The 17,786-nt window shown below is 44.8% G+C and overlaps 1 protein-coding gene and 1 long non-coding RNA gene across 2 annotated transcripts; both read right to left on the reverse strand.

Annotated features, from left to right (window-relative positions):
• Nucleotides 1-220: 220 nt before the first annotated feature.
• On the reverse strand, nt 221-12,549 carry LOC149450549 (uncharacterized). Its single transcript, XM_089691763.1, has 3 exons — nt 12,294-12,549; nt 12,046-12,187; nt 221-2,309 (listed from the first exon to the last, which is right to left on the reverse strand). The coding sequence occupies exons 1-3, from the start codon at nt 12,426-12,428 to the stop codon at nt 1,315-1,317; spliced, it is 1,272 nt and encodes a 423-aa protein (XP_089547889.1). The 5' UTR covers nt 12,429-12,549; the 3' UTR covers nt 221-1,314.
• LOC149450550 (uncharacterized) lies at nt 12,495-17,543 on the reverse strand. Its single transcript, XR_016315238.1, has 3 exons — nt 17,511-17,543; nt 12,897-12,983; nt 12,495-12,780 (listed from the first exon to the last, which is right to left on the reverse strand). It is a non-coding gene; the product is annotated as an uncharacterized LOC149450550 (long non-coding RNA).
• Between the last annotated feature and the right edge of the window lie 243 nt (nt 17,544-17,786).

Raw genomic sequence — 17,786 nt, forward strand, 5'->3', positions numbered from 1 at the left:
ATAATAAAAACTTACTGCAAGTGAAAGTTAGTTGGACAAATGTGAGGAGCATTTCCCCCGCCGAGATACATTGTGGCCATCATTTATTTTACACAATGATTTCCTATGATGGTCAGCTCCATCTAGTGGCCTCAATGCAGTATTTACCTGAAATCCCTCTGTGATATGGGGGTTTGTTAGCTCCTGTGGTAGATGTTTGTGAGTCCACGTCAGTCAAGACTTGCGGTTTATCGGCACGGCAGCCCACTTTTATTAAGAAGGAAAATGAAAGTCTTTACACCATAAGGTATCCCACGCAGGGGATTTTCCAGCTTTGTCAATACATCAGATCACTGAAAATGCTAGCTCACCTGGCTACACTTCAGCAGCACCACTGATCTGTACACTGGTCCCCCAGACTAGGACTTCTTCAGGATTACTCAGCCTTGGTTACAGCACCTCACTACACAGGTCCACTCCTGGCCTCTACATAGGGTTCCCCATCCCCCCTCAAGCTTGAACACTCCTCCATTGACTTCTGGACTCCCTCCACCCCCATGGACTCCCTCCAGCCCCCTGGACTCACAAGCCACTTCAGGTCCCCGAGACTAGGACTTCTTCAGGATTACTCAGCCTTGTTCACAGCACCTCACTACACAGGTCCACTCCTGGCCTCTGAATAGGGTTCCCCAGCCCCCTCAAGCTTGAGCATTCCTCCATTGACTTCTGGACTCCCTCCACCCCCATGGACTCCCTCCAGCCCCCTATGTACTCACACAGGCTGCAGGCATCTAGCAAAGCCTGGACATGGGACTGAAGGACTTGTCCCCACCAAGAATCTCTGGAACCATCAAGCTCCAGGTCCTGACCTGGAACTACCAAATCCATTTACAACCTAGAACACAGTTTTCTCTGCTCACAAAATACATGTTGGAGCTTCTCAAACAGCAGCCAGGAGGACCCTGTGTCATTGTCACAGTGTCAGGACCTCACACTTCCACACCTCCATCAGACCTCCAAGTCTTTGTGAGAGCTTCTGCTAGAACATTGACTCCATTTTTATTCTTCTCCTATCAATGGCCGATCCGGTCCCACACTTCATCCATGTCTTTGGGGGCCTCTCATCTCCTTATCAACTGTTTCTTCCATGAAGATCAGCCATGGAGTATATCTGAGGTGTATATCAGGGTGTGCTTCTTCCCCACATGAGAGCTGGGATGTCCAGCAACATTCATCTAGAAGACATTTCCCGCACTCAAGGCACTAATACACCTCCAGGGCTGTGAGAGTCCCCTGATGTACAGGAAGACAGGACTTCAGTAAGGAACAATTCCCTCACTCAGGACAGGAAAGTGTCTTATTCCTCATGTGAGATCTCTGATGTCTGGAAAGACTAGACTTGCCTGAAAAACATTTCCCACACTCAGGACAGGAATACGGCTTCTCTCCTGTGTGAGATCTCAGATGTGTGGAAAGATGGGACTTCACTAAAAAACATTTCCCGCATTCAGAACAGGAATACGGCTTTTCCCCTGTGTGAGATCTCCGATGTGTGTAAAGAGTGGACTTATCTGAAAAACATTTCCCGCACTCAGGACAGGCAAAAGGCTTCTCCCCTGTGTGAGATCTCTGATGAGTGTGAAGGATAGACTTTTCTGAAAAACATTTTCCGCACACAGGACAGGAATACGGCTTCTCCCCTGTGTGAGATCTCTGATGACTGGAAAGATGGTATTTCTCTGAAAAACATTTCCCGCACTCAGGACAGGAATATGGCTTTTCCCCTGTGTGAGATCTCTGATGTTTGTGCAGACTGGACTTCTCTGAAAAACATTTCCCGCACACAGCACAGGAATATGGCTTCTCCCCCGTGTGAGATCTCTGATGTTTCTGCAGACTGAACGTCTGTGAAAAACTTTTTCCACACTCCGGACAAAAATATGGCTTCTCCCCAGTGTGAGATCTTTGATGTCTGACAAGTTTTGATTTTTCTACAAAACATTTCCCGCACTCAGTACAAGAGTACGGCTTCTCCCCTGTGTGAGATCTTTCATGCACATTAAGTTTGTATTTAGAATGGAAACCCTTCCCGCACTCAGTGCAGGAGAAGCTCTTCCCTGTTGGAAGGCCGGCCCGGTCCCGCACAGTCTGAGGTTCTTCAGGATATGAGGAATCCGATGGTCCATCTACACTGGGTGGTGCCGGATGGACATTGGAGGGAGCCGGGTTTTCTCCTGGACTATACTGTGTGATGTCCTCATCTTCTACTTTCCAGTCTGGAGACAAAGTGAGACAATCCTCGGAGGTTTTCCTCATCTCCCGGTCATGGACTAAAATACAAAGACAAAGAGGATTACTAGACAGGAGCTGATTTGTTCCCCAAACCAGGACTCCGCCCACATCAGGCAGCTTGGTCTCTGAGGAGCCTACAATTCCACCCTCAAGGGAACTAGGAAATGTCTCCTCTGATCTCCTACCAGGTCATTTCTTTATTCATGGACCTTAGTCAGAGAGTGAGGAAACAACCAGAACTGCCTTTTATAGGAGGGACAGTGATGAGGGGATTATAGGACGAGGGTCCCCACCCCCTCTATCACTCATCACCATCTTCCCAACACAAGAAGTACTGCACTTCCTTATTTAGTCCATGATTTAGTCATGAAGAACAGCGGGGCTGAGCCCCACCAGAGGTCAGAGAGTGAGGATGGGGGGAGAACAACCAAGATGAAGACTGGACTGATCCTGAAGACCACCATCATTGGGGTATTGACTCCTCCCTCATTATCACTTTCTGTTTAAGGGTCCAAAGTTGGAGGATGTTATCACATTATTATCACCATGTAAAAGTCTGTGCTCCAATCACATCATCCGATATAAAATGTCCAGCTGGGAGGAAATGGCTGTAACAAAAGAGAATCCATATTATGTGTATATATAGCAGTGGGGGGAGGGGGAGAGCAGAAGTCAGGACTATGTAATGTACAACATAAAGTATATAGTGCAGGGGTCAGGAGTATGTAATGTACAACATAGAGTATATAGTGCAGGGGTCAGGAGTATGTAATGTACAACAGAGTATATAGTGCAGGGGTCAGGAGTATGTAATGTACAACATAGAGTATATAGTGCAGAGGTCAGGAGTATGTAATGTACAACATAGAGTATATAGTGCAGGGGTCAGGAGGATGTAATGTACAACATAGAGTATATAGTGCAGGGGTCAGGAGTATGTAATGTACAACATAGAGTATATAGTGCAGGGGTCAGGAGTATGTAATGTACAGCACAGAGTATATAGTGCAGGGGTCAGGAGTATGTAATGTACAAGTTATATAGTATAAGGGTCAGGACTCTCAGTATTAGTATTCTGTAATCAGTGGAAGCTTAAATGTTTACTGTAGACAACATATAGAGGTGAGATGGGATTAAACCATCATGAAACAGGTTAGATTGGAGGTGAGCAAATCCTTGGACAGAGGGGTGACATTGAACGTGGTATACTTGGACAGAGGGGTGGCGGTGGATGTGGTATACTTGGACAGAGGGGTGGCAGTGGCCATGGTATACTTGGACAGAGGGGTGGCGTTGGACGTGGTATACTTGGACAGAGGGGTGGCGTTGGACGTGGTATACTTGGACAGAGGGGTGGCGTTGGACGTGGTATACTTGGACAGAGGGGTGGCGTTGGACGTGGTATACTTGGACAGAGGGGTGGCGTTGGACGTGGTATACTTGGACAGAGGGGTGGCGGTGGACGTGGTATACTTGGACAGAGGGGTGGCGGTGGACGTGGTATACTTGGACAGAGGGGTGGCGGTGGACGTGGTATACTTGGACAGAGGGGTGGCGGTGGACGTGGTATACTTGGACAGAGGGGTGGCGGTGGACGTGGTATACTTGGACAGAGGGGTGGCGGTGGACGTGGTATACTTGGACAGAGGGGTGGCGGTGGACGTGGTATACTTGGACAGAGGGGTGGCGGTGGACGTGGTATACTTGGACAGAGGGGTGGCGGTGGACGTGGTATACTTGGACAGAGGGGTGGCAGTGGACGTGGTATACTTGGACAGAGGGGGGGCGGTGGACGTGGTATACTTGGACAGAGGGGTGGTAGTGGACGTGGTATACTTGGACAGAGGGGTGATGGTGGACGTGGTATACTTGGACACAGTTCCCCACATACGGCTAATGTGTAAGGTAAAGTCTACGGGCTGGAAAAATCTGAATGTAAATGGATAAAAGATCGTATTCAGAGAGTAGTGGTTAATGATTCATACTCTGAATGGTCTGGGGGTGTCAGTGGGGTACCCCAAGGTTCAGTGTTACCAGTGGGGTACCCCAAGGTTCAGTGTTATTAGTGGGGTACCCCAGGGTTCAGTGTTATTAGTGGGGTACCCCAAGGTTCAGTGTTACTAGTGGGGGACCCCAAGGTTCAGTGTTATTAGTGGGGTACCCCAGGGTTCAGTGTTATTAGTGGGGTACCCCAAGGTTCAGTGTTATTAGTGGGGTACCCCAGGGATCAGTGTTATTAGTGGGGTTCCCCAAGGTTCAGTGTTACTAGTGGGGTACCCCAAGGTTCAGTGTTACTAGTGGGGTACCCCAGGGTTCAGTGTTATTAGTGGGGTACCCCAAGGCTCAGTGTTATTAGTGGGGTACCCCAGGGTTCAGTGTTATTAGTGGTGTACCCCAAGGTTCAGTGTTATTAGTGGGGTATCCCAAGGTTCAGTGTTATTAGTGGGGTACCCCAGGGTTCAGTGTTACTAGTGGGGGACCCCAAGGTTCAGTGTTATTAGTGGGGTACCCCAGGGTTCAGTGTTATTAGTGGGGGACCCCAAGGTTCAGTGTGATTAGTGGGGTACCCCAAGGTTCAGTGTTACTAGTGGGGTACCCCAGGGTTCAGTGTTATTAGTGGGGTACCCCAGGGATCAGTGTTGGGACCCTTACTTATTAATATATATATAAACAATATGGGGTGTGAGATTATAAACCCCATTCCAGTCTTTGCAGATGACACCAAGCTGTGCCGGGGAATAACGTCCTTACAGGATGTCTCCAACTTACAAGCCGACCTCAATGCTCTGTGTAATTGGGGGAATTTGGGGCCATAGAGGGTCAATGGTGGAGACGGATCTGGAGAAGTCAATGGTGGAGACGGATCTGGGGGGGGGGGTCAATGGTGGAGAAGGATCTGAGGGACAGTGGTGGAGAAGGATCTAGGGGGGGTCAATGGTGGAGAAGGATCTGGGGGGGGTCAATGGTGGAGAAGGATCTGGGGGTTCTAGTAGACAAGCTTGAAATGGCATGCAATGCAAAGCTGCGGGTTCAAAGGCGAGCAAAAACCTCTCTTGTATTAGGAGAGGTATAGACTCCAGAGAGAGATATCACCCCCCCTCCCCCGGGTACAAATCATTAGTAATACCTCATCTGGAATATGCAGTTCAGTTTTGGGCTCCAATTCACAAAAAGAACATTGGGGAACTGGAGGAAGTACAGAGAAGGGCAACCAAACTGATACGAGGCATGGAGGAGCTCAGCTATGAGGAAAGATTAGAGGAACTGAATGTATTCTCTACTGAGAAGAGGAGATTAAGGGGGGATATGATCTCCATGTATAATACATAAGGGGGGATATGATCTCCATGTATAATACATAAGGGGGGGTATGATCACCATGTATAATACATAAGGGGGGGATATGATCTCCATGTATAATACATAAGGGGGGATATGATCTCCATGTATAATACATAAGGGGGGGTATGATCTCCATGTATAATACATAAGGGGGGATATGATCTCCATGTATAATACATAAGGGGGGGTATGATCTCCATGTATAATACATAAGGGGGGATATGATCTCCATGTATAATACATAAGGGGGATATGATCTCCATGTATAATACATAAGGGGGGATATGATCTCCATGTATAATACATAAGGGGGGATATGATCTCCATGTGTAATACATAAGGGGGGATATGATCTCCATGTATAATACATAAGGGGGGATATGATCTCCATGTATAATACATAAGGGGGATATGATCACCATGTATAATACATAAGGGGGATATGATCACCATGTATAATACATAAGGGGGGATATGATCTCCATGTATAATACATAAGGGGGGATATGATCTCCATGTATAATACATAAGGGGGGATATGATCTCCATGTATAATACATAAGGGGGGATATGATCTCCATGTATAATACATAAGGGGGATATGATCACCATGTATAATACATAAGGGGGGATATGATCTCCATGTATAATACATAAGGGGGGATATGATCTCCATGTATAATACATAAGGGGGATATGATCACCATGTATAATACATAAGGGGGGATATGATCTCCATGTATAATACATAAGGGGGATATGATCACCATGTATAATACATAAGGGGGGGGATATGATCTCCATGTATAATACATAAGGGGGGATATGATCTCCATGTATAATACATAAGGGGGATATGATCTCCATGTATAATACATAAGGGGGATATGATCTCCATGTATAAAACATAAGGGGGGATATGATCTCCATGTATAATACATAAGGGGGGGATATGATCTCCATGTATAATACATAAGGGGGGGATATGATCTCCATGTATAATACATAAGGGGGGATATGATCTCCATGTATAATACATAAGGGGGGATATGATCTCCATGTATAATACATAAGGGGGGATATGATCTCCATGTATAATACATAAGAGGGGGATATGATCTCCATGTATAATACATAAGGGGGGATATGATCTCCATGTATAATACATAAGGGGGGATATGATCTCCATGTATAATACATAAGGGGGGGATATGATCTCCATGTATAATACATAAGGGGGGGGGGGATATGATCTCCATGTATAATACATAAGAGGGGGATATGATCTCCATGTATAATACATAAGGGGGGGATATGATCTCCATGTATAATACATAAGGGGGGGATATGATCTCCATGTATAATACATAAGAGGGGGATATGATCTCCATGTATAATACATAAGAGGGGGATATGATCTCCATGTATAATACATAAGGGGGATATGATCTCCATGTATAATATATAAGGGGGGATATGAACTCCATGTATAATACATAAGGGGGGATATGATCTCCATGTATAATACATAAGGGGGATATGATCTCCATGTATAATACATAAGGGGGGATATGATCTCCATGTATAATACATAAGGGGGGATATGATCTCCATGTATAATACATAAGGGGGATATGATCTCCATGTATAATACATAAGGGGGGATATGATCTCCATGTATAATACATAAGGGGGGATATGATCTCCATGTATAATACATAAGGGGGGATATGATCTCCATGTATAATACATAAGGGGGGATATGATCTCCATGTATAATACATAAGGGGGATATGATCTCCATGTATAATACATAAGGGGGGATATGATCTCCATGTATAATACATAAGGGGGGATATGATCTCCATGTATAATACATAAGGGGGATATGATCTCCATGTATAATACATAAGGGGGGGATATGATCTCCATGTATAATACATAAGGGGGGATATGATCTCCATGTATAATACATAAGGGGGATATGATCTCCATGTATAATACATAAGGGGGATATGATCTCCATGTATAAAACATAAGGGGGGATATGATCTCCATGTATAATACATAAGGGGGGGATATGATCTCCATGTATAATACATAAGGGGGGGATATGATCTCCATGTATAATACATAAGGGGGGATATGATCTCCATGTATAATACATAAGGGGGGATATGATCTCCATGTATAATACATAAGGGGGGATATGATCTCCATGTATAATACATAAGAGGGGGATATGATCTCCATGTATAATACATAAGGGGGGATATGATCTCCATGTATAATACATAAGGGGGGATATGATCTCCATGTATAATACATAAGGGGGGGATATGATCTCCATGTATAATACATAAGGGGGGGGGATATGATCTCCATGTATAATACATAAGAGGGGGATATGATCTCCATGTATAATACATAAGGGGGGATATGATCTCCATGTATAATACATAAGGGGGGGATATGATCTCCATGTATAATACATAAGAGGGGGATATGATCTCCATGTATAATACATAAGAGGGGGATATGATCTCCATGTATAATACATAAGGGGGATATGATCTCCATGTATAATATATAAGGGGGGATATGAACTCCATGTATAATACATAAGGGGGGATATGATCTCCATGTATAATACATAAGGGGGATATGATCTCCATGTATAATACATAAGGGGGGATATGATCTCCATGTATAATACATAAGGGGGATATGATCTCCATGTATAATACATAAGGGGGATATGATCTCCATGTATAATACATAAGGGGGAATATGATCTCCATGTATAATACATAAGGGGGATATGATCTCCATGTATAATACATAAGGGGGGGATATGATCTCCATGTATAATACATAAGGGGGGATATGATCTCCATGTATAATACATAAGGGGGGATATGATCTCCATGTATAATACATAAGGGGGGATATGATCTCCATGTATAATACATAAGGGGGATATGATCTCCATGTATAATAGATAAGGGGGGATATGATCTCCATGTATAATACATAAGGGGGGTATGATCTCCATGTATTATACATAAGGGGGGATATGATCTCCATGTATAATACATAAGGGGGGATATGATCTCCATGTATAATACATAAGGGGGGATATGATCTCCATGTATAATACATAAGGGGGGGATATGATCTCCATGTATAATACATAAGGGGGGATATGATCTCCATGTATAATACATAAGGGGGGGATATGATCTCCATGTATAATACATAAGGGGGGGATATGATCTCCATGTATAATACATAAGGGGGGATATGATCTCCATGTATAATACATAAGGGGGATATGATCTCCATGTATAATACATAAGGGGGGATATGATCTCCATGTATAATACATAAGGGGGGATATGATCACCATGTATAATACATAAGGGGGGTATGATCTCCATGTATTATACATAAGGGGGGATATCATCTCCATGTATATTACATAAGGGGGACATGAGCTCCATGTATAATACATAAGGGGGATATGATCTCCATGTATAATACATAAGGGGGACATGATCTCCATGTATAATACATAAGGGGGATATGATCTCCATGTATAATACATAAGGGGGGATATGATCTCCATGTATAATACATAAGGGGGATATGATCTCCATGTATATTACATAAGGGGGACATGATCTCCATGTAAAATACATAAGGGGGATATGATCTCCATGTATAATACATAAGGGGGGATATGATCTCCATGTATATTACATAAGGGGGACATGATCTCCATGTATAATACATAAGGGGGATATGATCTTCATGTATATTACATAAGGGGGGGATATGATCCCCATGTATAATACATAAGGGGGACATAATCTCCACGTATAATACATAAGGGGGATATGATCTCCATGTATATTACATAAGGGGGGATATGATCTCCATGTATAATACATAAGGGGGATATGATCTCCATGTATAATACATAAGGGGGGATATGATCTCCATGTATAATACATAAGGGGGGATATGATCTCCATGTATAATACATAAGGGGGATATGATCTCCATGTATAATACATCAGAGGGGATATGATCACCATGTATAATACATAAGGGGGGGATATGATCTCCATGTATAATACATAAGGGGGGATATGATCTCCATGTATAATACATAAGGGGGGATATGATCTCCATGTATAATACATAAGGGGGGATATGATCTCCATGTATAATACATCAGAGGGGATATGATCACCATGTATAATACATAAGGGGGGGATATGATCTCCATGTATAATACATAAGGGGGGGATAAGATCTCCATGTATAATACATAAGGGGGGATATGATCTCCATGTATAATACATAAGGGGGATATGATCTCCATGTATAATACATAAGGGGGGGATATCATCTCCATGTATAATACATAAGGGGGATATGATCTCCATGTATAATACATAAGGGGGGGATATCATCTCCATGTATAATACATAAGGGGGATATCATCTCCATGTATAATACATAAGGGGGGATATGATCTCCATGTATAATACATAAGGGGGGATATGATCTCCATGTATTATACATAAGGGGGGATATCATCTCCATGTATAATACATAAGGGGGGATATGATCTCCATGTATAATACATAAGGGGGGGATATGATCTCCATGTATAATACATAAGGGGGGGATATGATCTCCATGTATAATACATAAGGGGGGATATGATCTCCATGTATAATACATAAGGGGGGATATGATCTTAATGTATAATACATAAGGGGGTATGATCTCCATGTATAATACATAAGGGGGGATATGATCTTAATGTATAATACATAAGGGGGGATATGATCACCATGTATAATACATAAGGGGGTATGATCTCCATGTATAATACATAAGGGGGGGATATGATCTCCATGTATAATACATAAGGGGGGGGGATATGATCTCCATGTATAATACATAAGGGGGGGGGATATGATCTCCATGTATAATACATAAGGGGAGATGTGATCACCATGTATAATACATAAGGGGGGATATCATCTCCATGTATAATACATAAGGGGGGATATGATCTCCATGTATAATACATAAGGGGGATATGATCTCCATGTATAATACATAAGGGGGGGATATGATCTCCATGTATAATACATAAGGGGGGATATGATCTCCATGTATAATACATAAGGGGGGATATGATCTTCATGTATAATACATAAGGGGGATATGATCTCCATGTATAATACATAAGGGGGGGATATGATCTCCATGTATAATACATAAGGGGGGATATGATCTCCATGTATAATACATAAGGGGGATATGATCTCCATGTATAATACATAAGGGAGGGATATGATCTCCATGTATAATACATAAGGGGGGATATGATCTCCATGTATAATACATAAGGGGGGATATGATCTCCATGTATAATACATAAGGGGGGATATGATCTCCATGTATAATACATAAGGGGGGATATGATCTCCATGTATAATACATAAGGGGGGGATATGATCTCCATGTATAATACATAAGGGGGGATATGATCTCCATGTATAATACATAAGGGGGGGATATGATCTCCATGTATAATACATAAGGGGGGGATATGATCACCATGTATAATACATAAGGGGGGATATGATCTCCATGTATAATACATAAGGGGGGGATATGATCTCCATGTATAATACATAAGGGGGGGTTGCTGTAGGAAAGTCCTGGACTCTTTCTTGGATACACAGAATATAACTGGATATAACATTTATAGGGAAAGTTGATCCAGGGAATATCCGATTGCCTCTCGGGGGGTCAGGAAGGAATTTTTCCCCCTGCAGGAGCAGATTGGATCGTGCTTTGCTGGGTTTTTGCCTTCTGGTGGATCAGCTGTGGGTGTCGGATTATAACTTTTATTTTTAATGGTACAACTAGATGGATGTCTTTTTTCAGCCAGACTAACTATGTAACTATGTAGGTCCCACACCGCTGCCTCCCATCTCCTGAGACTGCACTCAGTGACTTGGGGCTGAGACACTACAGACATATCCCTCCACCCGGCACAGCCAGCAGACCACAGAGAAGGTCCCCTGGAGGAGTCAGGCACAAGGCAGGAGACCCCAGTCACATGTCCTGGGGGCCTACATTACGCAATGCTTAGAGTAAAAATGAACATTTTGCTGCCAGCTGAACCCCAGAACCTCCATAAATCCAGTCTAGATACATAAATTGTGTCTGCAGCACAGAGAAGGAAGATTATCCGAGAGAAATCCAGGAATACAGGACGGGGAACACAGCTCAGGAAAGTGACCAGGGGATTACAGGCTGATATCACCCAGTCCCCGCCCTACTCTGGACCAATCAGTGAGCAGTATGGGTGGAGGAATGGATTTAGTGTTCATGACCCACCTGTGCTGATCTCTGTAGGAGTGTCCTCCTCTATAAATGTCCCCGTTATTCCATCCTCCTCCATAGACTGCTGATCATCCCTCACATACGCCTCTTCTTCTTCTGCTTTCACCTCAAATTCTATATCGATTGGATCTCCACTCTAAATCAAGGAAATGAGAGAAAATATCATCTGTAAAATATAAGGGCACATAAAAAATCCACACAGTCTCTACAAGTCCATGTTCTAGATTCCCCATCCCACCAACCTTGTAATGGTGAGGGATGGTGTGACCTTCCTGTGTGGAATCCCGGGAATACAGAGGACGGGGACATCTCTCTGGTGGGTTCCTGGTATTAGGTGACTCCATCATATCCTTGTGTCCTTCTGAAAACTCCTCCATCACTCCATACTCCTTATCCTCCTCTTTATACTCTTCTTTAACATCAATATTATCATCCCCGAGGATTCCACTCTAAAAATTCAAAAAGAAATTCAATGTAACAAACACTCTTGAGGAACAATCACTAATAGTTATGAATTCTACACATCTACCTGATGATGTTCTGCATAGTTGAGATCTTCTTGTGTTGAATTCCAGGAATACAGAGGACGGGGACATCTCTCTGGTGGGTTCCCATTACTGGATCCATCTACCTGATGATGGTAAGGGATGGTGTGACCTTCCTGTGTGGAATCCCAGGAATACAGAGGACGGGGACATCTCTCTGGTGGGTTCCCATGACTGGATCCATCTGTAGGAAACACACACACTGACTGAATCCATTGTTTCTATGTGTTTATCAGATGATGGGGGATCTAGGTGGATCCTCCGTACTGCTCTCTCCTTTACAATAAAGTCTCCTCTTACCCGGTGATGTGAGGGGCGGCTGATTGTCCATCATGACGTCCTTGTAGAGATCCTTGTGTCCTTTTAAATATTGATGTGTATCATCATCTGCTGTAGATAAAAGACGTCACAGTGACTATGGAGGAAGAGGACGGACATGACTATGGAGGAAGAGAACGGACATGGCTATGGAGGAAGAGAACGGACATGGCTATGGAGGAAGAGAACGGACATGACTATGGTGGAAGAGAACGGATATGACTATGGAGGAAGAGGACGGACATGACTATGGAGGAAGAGAACGGATATGACTATGGAGGAAGAGGACGGACATGACAGGGGGTTACTGGGTGTAAATAGAACATGACATCTTATTACCGTTTTATGACTGTAGCCTGTGTCTGGTCTGTGCTTAAGAATCATCCCCCCCATTCATGTGATCCTTATCAGTTCCTAATTGGGGTGGAGATGAGTGCTCATTCGGCCATCTCCCTATAAATTTAGAGCAGCTGATGTGGGGAGATCACTGATGGGGGGGCACAATAACTGATGGGGTGATGCTTTTGAGTGAGTGCTGCGTTGATGGAGTGCAAGGAAGCAGTTTAACTCAAGCAGCAGGAAGATACAACAAGAAACTCTCCTTCATGCTGGACAGACTGCAAGCAAACACCCCGGGAAACATCTCTTACAAGTCTGAGTCCCACTCTGTATACCTCCAACATGTCCCCTCTACTCCTCCTTTTCATATTACTTTCCTTTGTTCCCAAAATCTCACTTCTTTACCCCTCTGCTCCACCCCAAAACTTGTACATCTCCCCCTCACTGCTACCATCTCCCTACTACTGCTCTCATCACCTCCTGCTGATACTTCACTCTCCTGCTGACCCAAACACCAGGATTGGAAACATGTGCACTTGTGTACATCCCGCTCCCATCTTACTTTCCTCACCCTTCTTCTCCTAACCTCTGGGGATATCTCCCCAAACCCTGGTCCTCCACTATCTCACCCCTGCACCAGGTACCCTCCTTCTCCAAACCTCTGGGGATATCTCTCCAAACCCTGGTCTCCAACTATCTCACCCCCACACCAGGCACCCTCCTTCTCCTAACCTCTGGGGATATCTCCCCAAACCCTGGACCTCCACTATCTCACCCCCACACCAGGTACCCTCTTTCTTCCAGGAATAGTTGCAATCCCCTCAATTTAATATCAGTCCCCGTGCTCACAAAAAACAGCCTCCCTTTTTCATGTGCGAAATGCCCGCTCTGTCTGTAATAAGCTCACCTCTGTCCATGACCTTTTTGACTCTCACTTCCTTAAGATAATTACAGAAACCTGTCTCCAAGCAGCAGATTCTGCTTCCCCCGCAGCACTTCCCTATGGAGGCCTCCTCTGGACCCACTCACCCAGACCTAGTGGTCAGAAAGGTGGTGGGGTTGGTTTGCTTCTATCCCCACTCAGCACCTTTCAAGTGCTCCCTAACCCTCCCTCTCTATCCTCTTCTTCCCAGACTCACTGCATCCGGCTGTTTTCTCCCATTTCTCTGAGGATTGCAGTGATCTATCGGCCTCCTGGACCCGTGTCCCGCTTTCTTGATGATTTCTCCGCCTGGCTACCCTACTTTCTCTCCTCTGAACTACCCGCTATCATTCTCAGAGATTTTACCATTCCTATTAATGTCAACAACCCGGCTACATCCCAACTCTTCAACATAACCTCATCTTTTACATTAGCACAATGTATACCGTCCTCCACTCACTCTGATGGGAATACATTAGACCTTGTTTTCTCCCATCTTTGCACTCCCTACAACCTCACAAACACCCCCTTTCCTCTCTCTGATCACAATCTCATCACCTTCACAGTCTCCTCGTCTTCAAACACCTATCCCTCCAAGCAGCCAACAATTACCCGCAGAAACCTTCACAACTTGAACCCGGCTCCTTTCCACTCTGCAACTGACCAACTCTATGACAGAATCTCTCCCCTGTCCTGCCCTGACCTGGCCACTGCTGTCTATAACAGTTCACTGTCATCCGCATTAGACTCCCTTGTTCCTCTAACAACATGAAGCATCAGGCCCCGACCATTACATCCGTTGCAGACTGACCACACCGGACATCTTAAGAGACATAGTCGTGCGCTGGAGCGATTGTGACGTAAAACCAAATACCAGCAAGCATTCACCTGATATAAATCTGCTTTCTTCACATACAATTCCTCCCTCCATGCTGCCAAACAAGACGACTTTGTCCCTCTCATCAATACCTTGTCATCCAGTCCTCGTCGTCTCTTCTCTACTTTTAACTCTTTACTTTCTCCACCTCCACCCAGTACCTCACTCACTGCTTATGAGATTGCAAATCATTTCAAAAATAAGATTGACACAATTCGTAGGGACATCACCACTGCACAGACATCCATCCCACTTAGCATACCTTATACTAAACCTCCCTCAACACTTTCCTCTTCTGACCTCGCTACTACTGAAGAGGTCACTAAGGTTTTCTCAGAAGCCCGTCTCACTACCTGCCCCCTGGATCCTGTCCCCTCACAACTACTTCAGTCACCCTCTTCTTCCATCCTATGCTTCCTCACTCACATCTTCAATCTTTCCCTCTCTACTGGTGCCTTCCCCTCCCCTCTAAAGCATGTGCATATAACTCCCATACTTAACAAGCCCTCCCTGGACCCCACCAACCTGAACAACTGACTCATCTCCCTGCTGCCATTTACCTCTAAACTCCAAGAACGTTTAGTCTACAATCGCCTGAGCTCCCACCTCACTGACAACAACCTTCTTCACCCTTTACAGTCTGGCTTTCGCTCACTCCACTCCACTGCAACTGCCCTACTAAACCTCACTAATGATCTACTAACTGCTAAAACCAATGGCCACTACTCTGTACTCATCCCAACCAATGGCCAGTACACTGTACTCATCCCAACCAATGGCCACTACTCCGTACTCATCCCAACCAATGGCCACTACTCCGTACTCATCCCAACCAATGGCCACTACTCCGTACTCTTACTACTTGACCTCTCTGCAGCTTTTGATATGGTTGACCATCCCCTCCTCCTCAAAAAACTCCACTATCTTGGCCTCAGACTCTGCTCTCTCCTGGTTCTCCTCCTACCTATCGCAGCGCTCCTTCAGCGTTAACTATAACGCTGCCTCCTCCTCTTCACACCCTCTTTCTATAGGGGTGCTTCAAGGATCTGTCCTTGGACCCCTTCTCTTCTCCATCTACACCTCCTCCCTTGGTCACTTGATAAACTCCCATGGCTTTAAGTACCATCTCTATGCTGATGACACACAAATCTATCTTTCTACCCCTTACCTCGCCCCTTCAGTCTCCTCCTCACCTCACCCCTTCAGTCTCCTCCTCACCTCACCCCTTCAGTCTCCTCCTCACCCCTCCCCTTCAGTCTCCTCTAGCATTACTAACCTACTAAGTGACATATCGGCATGGATGTCACTCCACTTCCTCAAACTCAATCTTTCCAAAACTGAGCTCTTAGTATTCCCCCCATCCCATGCTCCCCCTGACTTCTCCATCAAGATCAATAATACAACCATCAGTCCCTCTCCTCATGCCAGGGTACTAGGTGTAATCCTATACTCCCATCTGTCCTTTCAGCCCCAAATCCAATCACTGTCCAAATCTTGTAGACTTCACCTCCACAACATCTCCAAGATACACCCGTTCCTAACCTCGGAAACCACTAAACAACGTATTCCCTCCCTGGTTATATCTCACCTTGACTATTGTAACTCCCTCCTCATTGGCCAACCTCATTGCAGGCTATCCCCTCTCCAGTCTATCATGAATGCTGCTGCTTGACTCATCCACCTTACTAACCGTTGTGTATCTGCCAATTCAGTGTCCTCCACCCCTCTCTGCCAATCCCTTCACTGGCCTCCATTCAGTGTCCTCCACCCCTCTCTGCCAATCCCTCCATTCAGTGTCCTCCACCCCTCTCTGCCAATCCCTCCACTCAGTGTCCTCCACCCCTCTCTGCCAATCCCTCCACTCAGTGTCCTCCACCCCTCTCTGCCAATCCCTCCATTCAGTGTCCTCCACCCCTCTCTGCCAATCCCTCCACTGGCTTCTCATTGCCCAACGGATAAAATTCAAAACACTAACAACGTATAAAGCCACTTATAACTCTGCCCCAAATTACATCACCAATCTTGTCTCTACATATCACCAAAACCGTACTCTCCGTTCCTCACAAGACCTCCTGCTTTCTAGCTCCCATGTCTCCTCCTCCCATACTCGTCTCCAGGACTTCTCCAGAGCTTCCCCCATCCTCTGGAACTCTGTACCCCAATTTATCAGACTATCACCTACTCTGCTCACTTTTAGGCGATCTCTGAAAACCTCTCTCTTCAGGGAAGCCTATCCTGCCCTCAGCTAATACTGGAATCTTTACTCTTCCAACCACTCCATCCCCCACAGTTACTACCTTTTGTATCACCAGCCCCTCCTTCCTAGATTGTAAGCTTCCAGGATTAGGCCATCAAATCTCTCTTGTATTGAACTGTATTGTTGCTGTATTGTCTCCCTTTATATTGTAAAGCGCTGAGCAAACTGTTGGCGCCATAAACGATGTATAATAATAATTACCTCCTCTACTGCCACGTCCAGCAACCTCTCCGATCTCCTTCAGACCACATAGAACTTTGTGTCTTTATTCCAAATTACTTCTTGTCTGTTCCTAACATCATTTCCTGTCTGTTCCTGACATCACTTCCTGTCTGTTCCTGACATCACTTCCTGACTGTATTCCATAGAGAAGTCCTGTCTGAATAGTAGAAATAAGATCACCATCTTGTGGCGTTCAGAGGAACTGCAGCCCCGAGAAATACCCCCTAATAACCATTCCTGCATTGTATCTACCTT

This window comes from Staurois parvus, unplaced genomic scaffold (genome assembly GCF_062004578.1).
Source record: "Staurois parvus isolate SC_StPar_1 unplaced genomic scaffold, SC_StPar_1.0 ptg000571l, whole genome shotgun sequence".
In the NCBI taxonomy this organism is placed as follows: Eukaryota; Metazoa; Chordata; class Amphibia; order Anura; family Ranidae; genus Staurois; species Staurois parvus.

Excerpts from the sequence above, each read along its gene's own strand:
- LOC149450549 (XM_089691763.1), bottom strand. The coding sequence starts at position 12,428 with ATGGAGGAGTTTTCAGAAGGACACAAGGATATGATGGAGTCACCTAAT. Across the intron at positions 12,188-12,293 it reads CCATCCCTCACCATTACAAG|AGTGGAGATCCAATCGATAT; the intron begins GTTGGTGGGATG and ends TCCTTGATTTAG. Across the intron at positions 2,310-12,045 it reads TCCTACAGAGATCAGCACAG|TCCATGACCGGGAGATGAGG; the intron begins GTGGGTCATGAA and ends TTTGTATTTTAG.